Raw genomic sequence first — 12,772 nt, forward strand, 5'->3', positions numbered from 1 at the left:
CTTCTCCCTCTTCCTCTGCCCCTGCTTGTGCTCTCTCTGTCAAATAAATAAATAAATAAAATCTTTTTTTTTTTTTTTTAAAGCTAAAGCTATCAAGATTCAAACAGTCATCTTCCCTTCTGCCCACTCTTCTTTCTGGGTCTGATTCTCCCTGCCTTATTCCCTGTCTTGTTATCAGTATCTGAAGTGAGAGATCAGGGTGTCTTCTGCTCAGTTTACCTTTTCTGTATACCTCCCAACAGCTCATTTGTTCCCTCCTCCATTTCCATCACTACTCCCTTAGTCCAGATTCTTAAATTTTGCTAAACTAGTGCTATAGTAACTTCATTTGGCTTCCAGTGTCTACTTGCACTCCCCGCTCGAGTCTTCTGACAAAAGGCTCTTTCTAAAATGTGAATTTAATCATCTAATTTTTGCTTTCTTCTTGCTAGACCCAAGTACCTATATGATCATATTTAAACTCCTCAGCATAAGATCTTTTATAATGTAGGCATTTAAAAAATATTTGGCTGTTTTTATTAGCCATTCATTTTTTTCCTTTTTTTAAATAGATTATTTATTTATTTATTTGAGTGAGAGAGAGAACACGAGAGGGGGGAGGGACAGAGAGAGAGGGAGAAGCAGGTTCTCTGCTGAGTAGGGATCCCATTGTGTGACTCTATCCCAGGACCCCGGGATCATGACCTGAGCCAGAGGCAGATGGTTAACTGACTGAGCCACCCAGGCGTCCTGTCATTTTCCTTTTTAAAATTTTATTATTTTCACTCTTCTTCCTACTCCATTCTTCTTTCTACTCTATGCACATAGAATGTGAAATTTGCTGACTTCTTTTTTTTTAATGTCTATTTTATTTTAAAATTTTTATTGAAGTATAATTAACATACAATATTATATTAATTTCAGGTGGGCAACATATTTTAGGAGGGAGAATTGCCTCTACTTGAAAGACTTCTAATAGTGAAGCAGTTATATGTTAGCATGTTTTATACATATAGACATAAATACGTATTATAAATAATATCGTAAATTTGTTATATAATACATATTTAGGAGAATAAATTTAAAACTATTTAAAACCTATTTCAACTTACTGAAAGAGTAATACAGGAACATCTATATATGCTTACCCTAGAGTCAAAAATAGCTAACATTTTGCCATGTTTACTTTCTCTCTCTTTCTGTCTCTCTGTGGGGGTGTTGTGAGTGGGTGTATAAAATTTTCTTGCTGGTCCTAAATCCTTCGGTTATATCTCCTAAGAATGAGAATATACTCTGCATAATTATCATACCATTCACATGTAGGAAAATTAGCATTGACATTTCTTCATTTGTCCCTAGAATACTTTCGATAGCTATGTCTTTGATCCAGAAGCCAATCAATGTTTGTGTGTTGCGTTTTGAGATGTTACTTTTGTCTCTTAATCTAGAAAATATTACTGGTTTTTTATTTATATTTTTATGACATAGACATTTTTGAAGAGTTCTGACCAGTGATTTTATAGCATGTGCCATAATCTGGATTTGTGTGATTGTTTCCTCATGATTAATTTTAGGTTGAAGTGTGGTATTAAGCCCACATAAATAATTATGTGTACCATTTATTGCATTAAAATAGGAGACACATAATTTCAAAGTGTCCATTAGTGGTGATTCTAAGTTTGATATCTTAGGGTGGTGACCATCATCTCTGTTATTCCTTTTATAATTAAAACTTATCTGTAGGGTTAGATCATGTGAATATCCCATTCCCCAGCAATCTTTTACTCAATGTTTTACCATACGTTCATGATCTTTCCTTGAATCATTAAAACACTGATGGTTACAAAATGGTGATTTTCTAATTTTATCATTTCTTTTACATTTATTTTCTCACATATTTCTGTAAAGAAGAACTTTCTTTTCACTCCCCCCCTTTTCCACTTCCCTCCTCCTTTCCCCTACCCCAACTTTTTTGAGTATCATTATGGACTAATGAATTTTTAAAATCACTATTCAATGTGTTATAAGAAATTGCTATAATTATTATTTTTGGCACTTAAATTTATCCCATATTTGGCTAGTGAGAGCCCCTTTAAACTTGCTATGTGTCCTTTTATATAACTTTGTTTTGAACATTTTCTTACTTCCTGAGACAACAAGGTATTCCACAATTGTCCTGTACATACTTTGCCCTAGACCTGAGCTCAGCTGTTTCTACAAGTAGCCCCTATTCCTGTTAGTGGAGAATAGTATTTAGAAACCAAGGTCTGGTCGCAAGACATGATCATTGCTACTGAAGTGTTATTGCTTCTTCAGTGAACAGAGCTAGGAAATACAATTTTTGAAAAATCATCGGTTTATGCAGGTACCTTCAATTTGTATTCCATTGTCACCTTCCCCCATTTTATGTGGATTTCTTTTCTTCCAGAGTGAAAATCCTGCTTTCCAACACCACCAGTATGTTTACTCATTAGGTCTACCCTTCAGTATTCTTCAGTTGATAGTATAATACCAATATTATGCCACTAGCAAGCCTACTAAGTAAATTTCACAATTTCTTTTCTCCTTAGAATCCGTCTCATTAAAGATATATACTCAGAATACTACTTGAAAGTTACTTGAATTCTTTTTGATCTATAGTCAGCATCATTTGTTTCTCTTTTACTCAGTTTGAAGGTTTGCTTTTTCATCCTTTTTGAAGTCTTATCTCCATTTTTATCCCATCTACCTCATGCCCACCCATCATCTATGAGAGTGAGACTTTTCATATAAGTTTGATTTCTGAGCCATGTAAATGTTTTCCATAAAATTAAACAGACAGGATGGTCAGTAATAATGTCAGTAATAATGACTCTCTTTATCCTCAACAGTGCTTTTTGCTTCGTGTTTTATATTTGTGTTCCTACATCAGCTTTTTTGTTTTCAGTTGGCCTGATTATCTTTTTCTAGCCCTTTCTTTAACCTGTGTGTGATTATGTTTTAGGTGGTATGTATACAATTTGAGAAACTGATTTTTATCTGGGTTAGTTTGTAGTTGCTTTTATGTTTGAATTGGTTTTCTGCTATGATATTATTTGGCTGCCTCTCCCTTCCCCCTTCCCTGCTCTTTTTTTTTTTTTTTTTTGCCTTCTACGGTACTGAGTTATTTTTACTTCATTTTTTTCTTTCTAATTATTTGGAAGTTATACATTCTATATCTCTTCTTTTAATGGTCATTTTTAATGGCCATCCTTCTCATGCTGGTTAGTGTGGGTTGAATGTTCAAATAAACCCATGCCTCTTTTTCATATGAACTACCAAATCAGGTTTGTTGAATTCTGGACTTTGACACTAAATTTTTTTTCACTGAAAGAAAGGAGACTGTATGTTTATTTTTTTAAAAAATTTTATAATCTTAATTTGGAAAGAGAGTCTCAGTCATGCTATATGAACAAAAATTGACAGAAAACTGGACGGACCACCACCTTTCCTTTATAGCCTGCCAGCTACCTCCACCCCTCCCAGGAACCTAAGCACTGTTGAGGCCAGGAATATTATTCTGATTACCGCTCTATGCCTAGAAAAGTATCTGTGCATTAGCTAGACCTCAATAGATGTATTAGTTGAATGAGTAAGTAGAAATATTTAGTCTGGAGAAGAGTAAATGGAGCAGTGGTGGGAGTGGGATGGAGGGCAGGAGAAATGGTGGAATGTTTTAGTTTGAAGAGCTTGCATGTAGGACAGTCATTTTGATTGTTTGGAATGGCCCTGAGGGTTGAAGTGAGTGTGACAGCAGGGAAACAGAGGGCTATCTACTATCAGGATTGTGCGGAGGAATAGAAAGTAGCTTCATTATACCATCACACCCTGGAGTCAAGTTATTCCAGGAGAGTTCCATTAGAAGTAACTGGAGGGGGGAAATTGGAGGGGGAAACGAACCATGAGAGACTATGGACTCTGAGAAACAAACTGAGGGTCCTAGAGGGGAGGGGGGTGGGGGGATGGGTTAGCCTGGTTGTGGGTATTAAGGAGGGCACGTATTGAATGGAGCACTGGGTGTTATACGCAAACAGTGAATCATGGAACACTACATCAAAAACTAATGATGTAATGTATGGTGATTAACATAATAAAAAAATAAAAGAAGTAACTGGAAAGGATTCAATAGTATTTAATCGCTCTGAGATTCTGTACTAAGTGGATGGAATGCATTGCCATCCTTCATTTGCAGCCAGATTTAGGTTAAATTTTGATCTTAGACTTGCCCGATGATGATCTTAACCCTACTAGTAAAGTGACGATTTTACAGCATAACACTGGGTAGCCATCACTCTGCACACTTCCTTAGTAATCCCACATGTCCTGGTGCTTTCATTTTTCTGTTTGGGCAAATTAGAAAAGCAATAAGTGGGTAGATCACTGGTATGATTCACTTATTTGTCTTTTCTCTAGCAAAGCAAAGAGTGAAAGGCAGCCTGCATATTTTCTCTGAGATTTACTTTTGAATTATCTTTTTGTTTGATTATAGAATTATCTTAGTTTGATTTAGATATTTACTGGCAGTGATATACAAATTGGGACAAGGAAAATGTAGTTTTATTAGTACCTGACAATCTAAATTAGTGCCTTCAGGGCTGCTTATAATAAAAATCTCTTCTCTTTCTCTTAGGGCTGCCGCTCAGAGTAAATTAGGTCACTACACAGATGCAATAAAGGATTGTGAGAAAGCAATAGCAATTGATTCAAAATACAGCAAGGCATATGGGAGAATGGGGTAAGTTCTGGCAAAATGTTCAAAGAAGTACCAGGGAGTATCAGATTTGCTGTTCTTAATGGTTTGGTTTCCAATTTCCTGCTTAAATATTGCAAGGAAGATCAATATACCATTGAGAGAGGAAATGACTGCAACTTCTTTGACTTGGATAGAGGTGACCCGTTGTATGATGAATGGTTGGTTGTTGGAGAAAATCATACAACCATAGTGAGTAGACTCACTTCATGTTCAAGGCCACAGATCTCAAATGAGTACTCAGTATTTTGGTGGACAATCCTACTATACTTCCTTCTACATTCACCTTACCACTTTCTTCCCACCTTCTTTTCTCTCTTCAAATTTCCACCACACGCTCCATGGTGACTCTCAGCTCATGTTTGCCTTGCAATTAATTGAGAAAAATAGATGCATTTAGAAGAAAAGTAACTACTCTTCCTGCTTCTGAATCAACCAATCCACCTGCATTTGTATCCTCACAGACTGCCTTTTGTTCCTGTTCAAATGGAAGGGTTCTTTTCTAAGACTTGCCTTCACTCATGCCTTATATCTCATCCCTTTGTACCTTCCCCAGGACTTTATGCTTGGAATCCTCTCCTTTATCTTCTGCAACACCAGACTTCCTACCTCTATCAGTGACAATGACTCCATGCAGAAAGGTCATAGAAAATCACCCATTGGAACTGTCCTTTTCCCAGAGAGGCCCCTTCCCAGCTCTTCTTTCTCTGAATCGCTGCCATAGCTGCCTTTGTTTGCTGTCTCATCTCCCTCATGTCTCATTTGCTTTCCGTTCACTCTGATAGGGCTTTCATCTTTGTCACTCTGTTGACAGCCCTGTTCACAGTCCCCGGTTGTCCGTATTTTCCCAGGGCCAGTGTTCACGTCTCTGTCCTTACCCTGCCCCATGTTTTAGTATCTGGCATGATTAACTTTTTTTTTTCTTTTATTTCTCTACCCAATGTGGGGCCCAAACTCATGACCCCGAGATCAAGAGTCGCATGCTCTTCCAACTGAGTCACCCAGGCGCCCTGGCACGATTAACTGATATTTGAAATACTTCATTCTCTCCTCTTCTGTGACTTCACACTTCCTGGTTCTCCTTCTGCTTCACTGGATGCTCTTTCCCAGTCTCCCTTGCTGGTTCTTCCCTCTGTACCACCTCTAAACGACGGAGGACTTCAGGGCTCTCTCCTCTGCTGCTGCCATTTTTCTGTTCTCTCTTCTGATTCCAACCTGTCCCATGCTTTTAAATTCCATCTACAATCAGTACTCATTATTCATGGATTCTGTATATAGGATTTGCCTACATGCTGAAATTTTCTTGTAACCTCCAAATCAGTAATCACTGTGCTTTTGTGGTCTTTCACAGAAGGGTGAAAAATTTGAGTCACCTGTCATGCCAGTTCTCAGCAGAGGTCTGGTAAGATGATGCTCTGCCTTTTTGTTTTAGTTCTCATGCTGTAAATGAGCGTCATTTTCACAGTCTTTCTGGAGCTGTTTTTTCTTTCTTTTTTTTTTTTTTGCATTTTCATGCCTTTTGTGGTTGATTTCCCTGTTTACAATGGCCCCCAAATGTAGGCTGAAGTGTTGTCTAGTGTTCCTAATCACAAGAAGGCTACTATGCGCCTTATAAAGAAAATATAGATAATTTTTTATCAGACATGAGTTAGTGCTGTTGGCTGTTAGTTCAGTGCCAATGAATCATTAATATGTATTAAATAAGGTTTCTTTAAAAAGAAACACACATAAAATAAGGTTAGGTTTTGATCTGTTGATGAAAATGTTGTGACCAAAAACTCACAGGAGCCCAACCCTATATTTCCTCTAGGAGCAGTTGTTCATTATTTGCTAATTTATTGTTTGTGGTGACTTTATAGAATATAACTACTGTTGTTAACGAGTCTCAACTGTATATGATGATGCAGCTCTTAGGTTATATGTCTGAACTCCGTACTCATATATTCAACTACTTTTCATCTCCACTTAGATGTTTGATAGGCATTTAAAGCTTAACATGCCCCCAAAAGAACTTTTGTTCCCTTCTTAAATCTTTCCCAGCTCAGTAAATGGTACCATCATTCACCTACCAGTGCCAAAAGGTCAAAAGCCTAGGAGTCATCCTTCAGTCTTATTATGCCTGACACAACTAATCTATCAGCAAGTCCTGTCAATTCTGGTTTCCATATATATCTTCAACTCAAGCATTGAATGCTATCTTGTTTCTAACCCGAGCCCAAATTACTATCTCTTACGTAGGCTACTGCAGTAGCTTCATAACTGGTCCCCCTTGCCGCCATTTTACCCATACCCATGTTGATCATCTGCAGAAAAGCCAGAATGTTCTTTTCTTCTATTTTTTTTTTTTAAGGGATGGAGAGAGAGAGAGGAGAAGGGTGAAGGGGCAGAGGGAGAGAGAATCTTAAGCTCCACACCCAGCACGCAGCCTAACATAGGGCTCAATCTCACAACCCTGAGATCATGACCTGAGCCAAAGTCACGAGTCAGAGGCTTAACTGACAGCCACCCAGGCACCCCCAGAGTGAATGTTCTAAAGCATAAATCAGATCTGTCACTCCATTGCGACGAGAATAAAATCCAGACTCCAAACCATGGTCTTATATGATCTGGCATCTGATTATTCTCTGACATCATCTTTCCACACTTTATTTTCTGTGCTCCCTCCTCATCAGCTTTTGTCCCGTTCCTTTAAGTATACCAAACACATCGTTTTCAGGGCCATTGTGTTTACTATGTCTTCTGTTTAGAATGCTCCTCCTTTGACTTTCACGTGACTGCTATCTACTCATCACTCACGTCTTTTCATTATGGCTGTCTTTGAGGAGCTCCCCCTCTCTTTAATATTATGATTTTATTTGCATGTTTATTACTTATCTTTCCAGTTAGGATGGAATTTTCTTAAACTCAAGGGCTTTATCTTTCTCATTGTGAACTACAAAATAGTATCTGGTATGCAGTAGGGTTTTAATAAGTATTTATTGACTGTTGATTCATTGAGGACTCTGAAAAAATATCTTTCATTGTTGACTGGAAGAAAACGAATTAGGTTTTGAGAATTTTTCTGTGGTTAGACACTGTATTCTGTCTTGATCAGAAGTCTGGGAGGTAAGTCATCCAAGAAAGAAGTGGAGTAATTTGTTAAAAACAACCCTATACTATAAACAAACCTCAATACTATCTATCCGTATATACCATTAGTGTATAGTTCTGAAGTAATTTTCTGATAAATCAATTCTAACTAGGAAGAGGAAAACAAAATTTAATAACAAACTCTTTGATCTGTGCCTGGGATAAAAATGTGTTGAGTTGTAAAGATGCTAATTTTATCTACTTCACACCTAAGATGTCCTCTTCACGAGTAGTCCACTGATACCCCATCGCCCATTTTTGTTTTTTATTTTTTTAATGGCAAATTGATATTTATTGTGGCTCAGTGTCTTTGTTAGGAAGAAGGAAGAAAATGGGACATTAGGAAGCACACATTTAATTCAGAGTCCCTAAAATGGTTTTAGCATCATGAGTTATAATGGCCACAGGTTGTTAGTCAGCTCACATCTTTGTGGAGCTTTATCATTCATAAGGCAATTACTTCACATACTAGGCTTAAAATTGGAAGGGTAGGTAAGTGTCATTTCTAAGCATTAAATTCATGACTTAAAGGACAGCTAAGGTTGTCAGCAAGCAGAATGGAGAGAGTCCAGACTTACAGAATCTTGGAATTAGAAGGAATTTTAGTGATATTCCTCTGAATCACATAGTACAGTGAATCAAGTAAGCGTAGTCTGGATTCGAATTGATTACCAAGACAGACGTTTGACTGTTGGTGATGTCCTGATGTTTTTTAAACATGTATCTTAAACTCTTATATTTTATTCTTTTCAGACTGGCCCTCACTGCCATAAATAAATTTGAAGAAGCAGTTACAAGTTACCAAAAGGCATTAGATCTTGACCCTGAAAATGATTCTTATAAGTCAAATCTGAAAATAGCAGAACAGAAGTTAAGAGAGGTATCCAGTCCTGTAAGTTATTAATGACAGATGAGGGAAATATTTTCTGTCATCCTCAATTTATTATAATCAAATTATAGTGGTTGGACTAATTCTCAGATATAATTGTTTTACAGACAGGAACTGGATTGAGCTTTGACATGGCTAGCTTAATAAATAATCCAGCCTTCATTAGTATGGTGAGTATATTTCCTTTTCTGCTCTGCTGGGTCTGTTTTCCATAGAGCTTTGTGGTTCTCAAACTTTTAGAAACCAATACGAAAGCTTTTGTGGTGGTGGTGGTGGTGGAGTGGGGATACAGCACTCTGGCTCAGGTTTTTAACCTGCCTATGTACCTCTTTGTGAGAAAGCCATGGAGAGACTTTAGGAAGCCCACGGGTTCCCTGAAAATGTATAAAAAATTTTTATACATGTGCACATATGCACTTTTCTATGGAGAGAACCATATTTTTCATCCAAGTGGCAAAGGGGTCTGCATATCTACAAAAGGTCAAAAACAACTCTTTTCCATGAAAGCGGCCCTAGGAAGATCTCTAATAATTCAAGTCTGAGTAGTTTGACTGTCGTGGTACCCTAAGCTCTCCTCTCATGGTCTGCTTCCTTTCTATCCTAAGAGTTTATTCGAACTTTTAGTATAATCCTCAGATGTATGTTTTCCATCCTGCAAAAACAACAAAATGACCCATGGATCTTTTTGAAAACGCACATACTCTGGTCCAGGTTGTGGAAACTCTGATTTAGTGGATTGGGATGTTACCTGGGCATATAAAGCTCCTTGAGTGATTATTTCTGGTTGAGAACGATTCGTTCCACCACATGCCATGCCCTTGGAAGGCGGCAGTACCACTTGAATTCATCTTTGGTTCTTTCAAAAAATGTGTCATGCATCCACGGGATCTTTGAATTGAAATGCACAGATGGCTCATTCTCAGTGAGATAAAGAAGTCTTTTAAACAATTAGGAGGTTTGTAGCAATTGGCAGTTTACAATTGGTAGTTGAGATCTTTGTAGACAGTGGTTAATTTTTGAATCACTCACTCAAACTGAGGTGTTGGGAAAGCCACTACTTCCTTTTATTATCAGAGAGATAATTATTTGATTTGCAAATAATTCAGTAACTCTTCTCAAGTCCCAGGATTGAGCCCATCACATTTAAGTTACTCTTCCTATGTGCATGCCAGCATTTATATGGCTCTTTGTAGGTTTTGTGACATTTTTAGCATTGCTACCCATTTCCAGGCCTCAGGTTATGCTATTGTAGTAAGATGTGAAAATGGATTTCTTCTAGTTTCAGATTTGTCTTAGCCCTCAAGATGCTAAGTACCAAAGTGTAGTGTTGCAAAAGGTGGCAGTTAAAAACATACTGTGTGACTTGTAAAAAAGAGTCAGGTTGATAGACAGTAAGAGGATTTTTGGAGAAAGCTATTGGAGTTACAGAGCCTTTCTCCATGTGTGAGGGAGTGAAGGGGGCCTGCCCTCCTCTCAAGCCCCCAGAGAAAGGGCTTTTCTGGCCCACTCCTGAGAGCTTTCCAGATGGCCCCCAGTAGGCTGGTGTCTGACCTGCTGGCTAAAGGAGCCTGTGTGGTTTAGCAAGTAACTGTACTGATGCCAGTGGAGTGGAGGGGTGTTTTCTGTGGACCAGGGTGAGCACACTTGCTCATAAGATAGTCCAGTGCGATCTGCCTGGAAAGGCCTCCTGGAAGGTGACAGGACCCCAACACAGAGTCTCTAGAGGAGGACTGCAAAGAACTTGGGACTAAAGGGAAAGTCACAGTGTCCATGCAGAGAGTCAATTATCCTTCTCAGAGGATAGATGAGAACTGGCCAGAGGGGTAGGAGTGGGAGAAGTTTCTGAAGGCCCTTAGAAAGAGTCCCAAGAGAGATCCCGAGTAAACAATCTGCACATCCAAAGAGCACCAATGCAAAACCACTGAGATAGGACCAGTGATCAAATAACTTTCCTGTAGCCTGACTCTCTGGCTTCCTCGAGGGCCAGGACTCTTGCCCAGCCAGCTGGGGAGAGAGGCAGAGAAACACTGTGGTGAAGAAGAGCGGGCAGTTGTGCCTCTCTCTTCTGGTGCAACTGGCCCATGTGAAGTAGGCCCAGGCCGGGGAGGGGAAACGCTTTGCCTGTAAATGAAGTTTTATGTATTTGGTTATTACAGTGAGCAAGATGTGCAGTACTGAACCAGAGGTCATTTTCCAACTTAAAGCGACTAGAGGGGGCCGCCTGGGTCGCTCAGTTGGTTGAGCATCTGCCTTCAGCTCAGGTCATGATCCCAGGGTCCTGGGATCGAGCCCCACATCGGGCTCCCTGCTCAGCGGGAGGCCTGCTTCTCCCTCTCCCTCTGCCCCTCCACTCACCCTCTCACTTTCTCAAAAAAAAAAAATAAAAAATAAAAAAAAAAAGCAACCAGAGGACTGCTTACTTAAAAGTGACCAGAAAAGCCCTAGGATCTGCTCTGTACTTCTTCTAGGTCCTAGAATCTAGAAGAGGATGAACTGCTTTTGCAGAATCAGATTAAAAGGATTGTGAAACAAAAGGCTTTATATTTATAGCTCATAAATCCTGCTTTTTCTGTGTAAAGACCATAGTGCTTGTGTGCTGGTGCAGAGGCACCAGTCCTAACCAAGACGTGAGGGAAGTTACTGAATTGCTTGCAAGTAAGTCAAACAGTTCTCTTTATGGCAATGAAGCGAGGGATGGCTTTTCCCAACACATCATTTAGGGTCAGTAAATCAAAATTACTGTCTACAAAGATTTAGATTAAATTTTACAAGAACATTTGAGGCAAAAAAAAAAAAAAAAAATTGATATGCTTTCAAAATAGAAAGTTTTACAAGTGACCTGAGCCAAAGGCAGACGCTTAACCAACTGAGCCACCCAGGCGTCCCATTTGCAATGTATTTTCAATGCCATTTTTCCTAGTACTTCCTCTTTTTTTACATTCATTCACTTTGTTTAAAAGTACACTAAAACTAGGGGCGCCTGGGTGGCTCAGTTGGTTAAGTGTCCAACTCTTGGTTTTGGCCCTGGTCATGATCTCAGGGTCATGAGATAGAGCCCCTCATTGGGTGCAGAGCCTGCTTGGGATTCTCGTCCCCTCCCCACCACCCCCGTTTCATGCACGAGTGCTCTCTCTCAAAAAAAGTACACTAAAACTCTAAAGAATGTTAGAACATGTGTGGTTTAGCTTTCATTCCTGGTTTTTTTTTTTTTTTTTAATCTTTATTAAAGACTCTTAAATATTGACTGCCTTTAATGGGAGATGCCATTTTTAAATTCCAGGCAGCAAGTTTAATGCAGAATCCTCAAGTTCAGCAGCTGTAAGTATATTTTCCCCTCCCATCTGCCAGGCTCCTAATTTGAGCACATCGGCTCCACATGATAAGTGGTAAATGGTAGATGAATTCCAGCCAATTAGAACTTCGAGCCATTCACATTTGGCCTTCCTACACAGCGCGGGTATATTTAACTGACTTCTCCTTAGCCAGTATCCTACTTGTTAAGAATATATGCCCATCTCAGTGATGTATTTCTTGCCTATTCTAGAATGTCAGGAATGATGACAAATGCTATTGGGGGACCTGCTGCTGGAGTTGGGGGACTAACTGACCTGTCTAGCCTCATCCAAGCGTAAGTGTTACTTAAGATAGAAATAGTAAAAAAGTTTATGTTTTACAGCTTGTCTCTGAAGTGAAGGGACCAGGGCTTTCTTTTAAAAATTTTTTGACTGTTGGTATCAGTGGCCTCATTAGTTACTCAGTCTAAAGAAATTTATAACATGGAATTTTCAGGCTGAAGGGCAGGAATTCAGAAGATCTGTACCCATGAAAAAGTTTTTCGGCAGATTTGAATAGCTACTCAAGGATATAGATGAAAGTCAAATATATGCTTAAAGTATGTATTAATTTAGGTAGACTCATATATTTAAAAATCATGTATTCCATATATTAATGTCCCGACAATTTAGGAAACTATTTTATTTGAACTTTTTCAGTACATGTCATCACCA

The 12,772-nt window shown here is 38.8% G+C and overlaps 1 protein-coding gene across 4 annotated transcripts in view; it reads left to right on the forward strand.

Moving 5' to 3' along the window:
* The window catches only part of SGTB (small glutamine rich tetratricopeptide repeat co-chaperone beta), a 44,376-nt gene that overhangs the window by 27,534 nt on the left and 4,070 nt on the right, over positions 1-12,772 (forward strand). For all 4 annotated transcript variants that reach the window (XM_036117468.2, XM_036117467.2, XM_036117469.2 and 1 more), the window contains 5 exons: positions 4,628-4,732; positions 8,630-8,768; positions 8,873-8,935; positions 12,046-12,083; positions 12,310-12,393. In XM_036117468.2, coding sequence (XP_035973361.1) covers positions 4,628-4,732; positions 8,630-8,768; positions 8,873-8,935; positions 12,046-12,083; positions 12,310-12,393 — 429 coding nt within the window. The remainder of the gene's footprint in view (positions 1-4,627; positions 4,733-8,629; positions 8,769-8,872; positions 8,936-12,045; positions 12,084-12,309; positions 12,394-12,772) is intronic.

The sequence above is a fragment of the Halichoerus grypus genome, chromosome 2, assembly GCF_964656455.1.
Source record: "Halichoerus grypus chromosome 2, mHalGry1.hap1.1, whole genome shotgun sequence".
Taxonomy (NCBI): Eukaryota; Metazoa; Chordata; class Mammalia; order Carnivora; family Phocidae; genus Halichoerus; species Halichoerus grypus.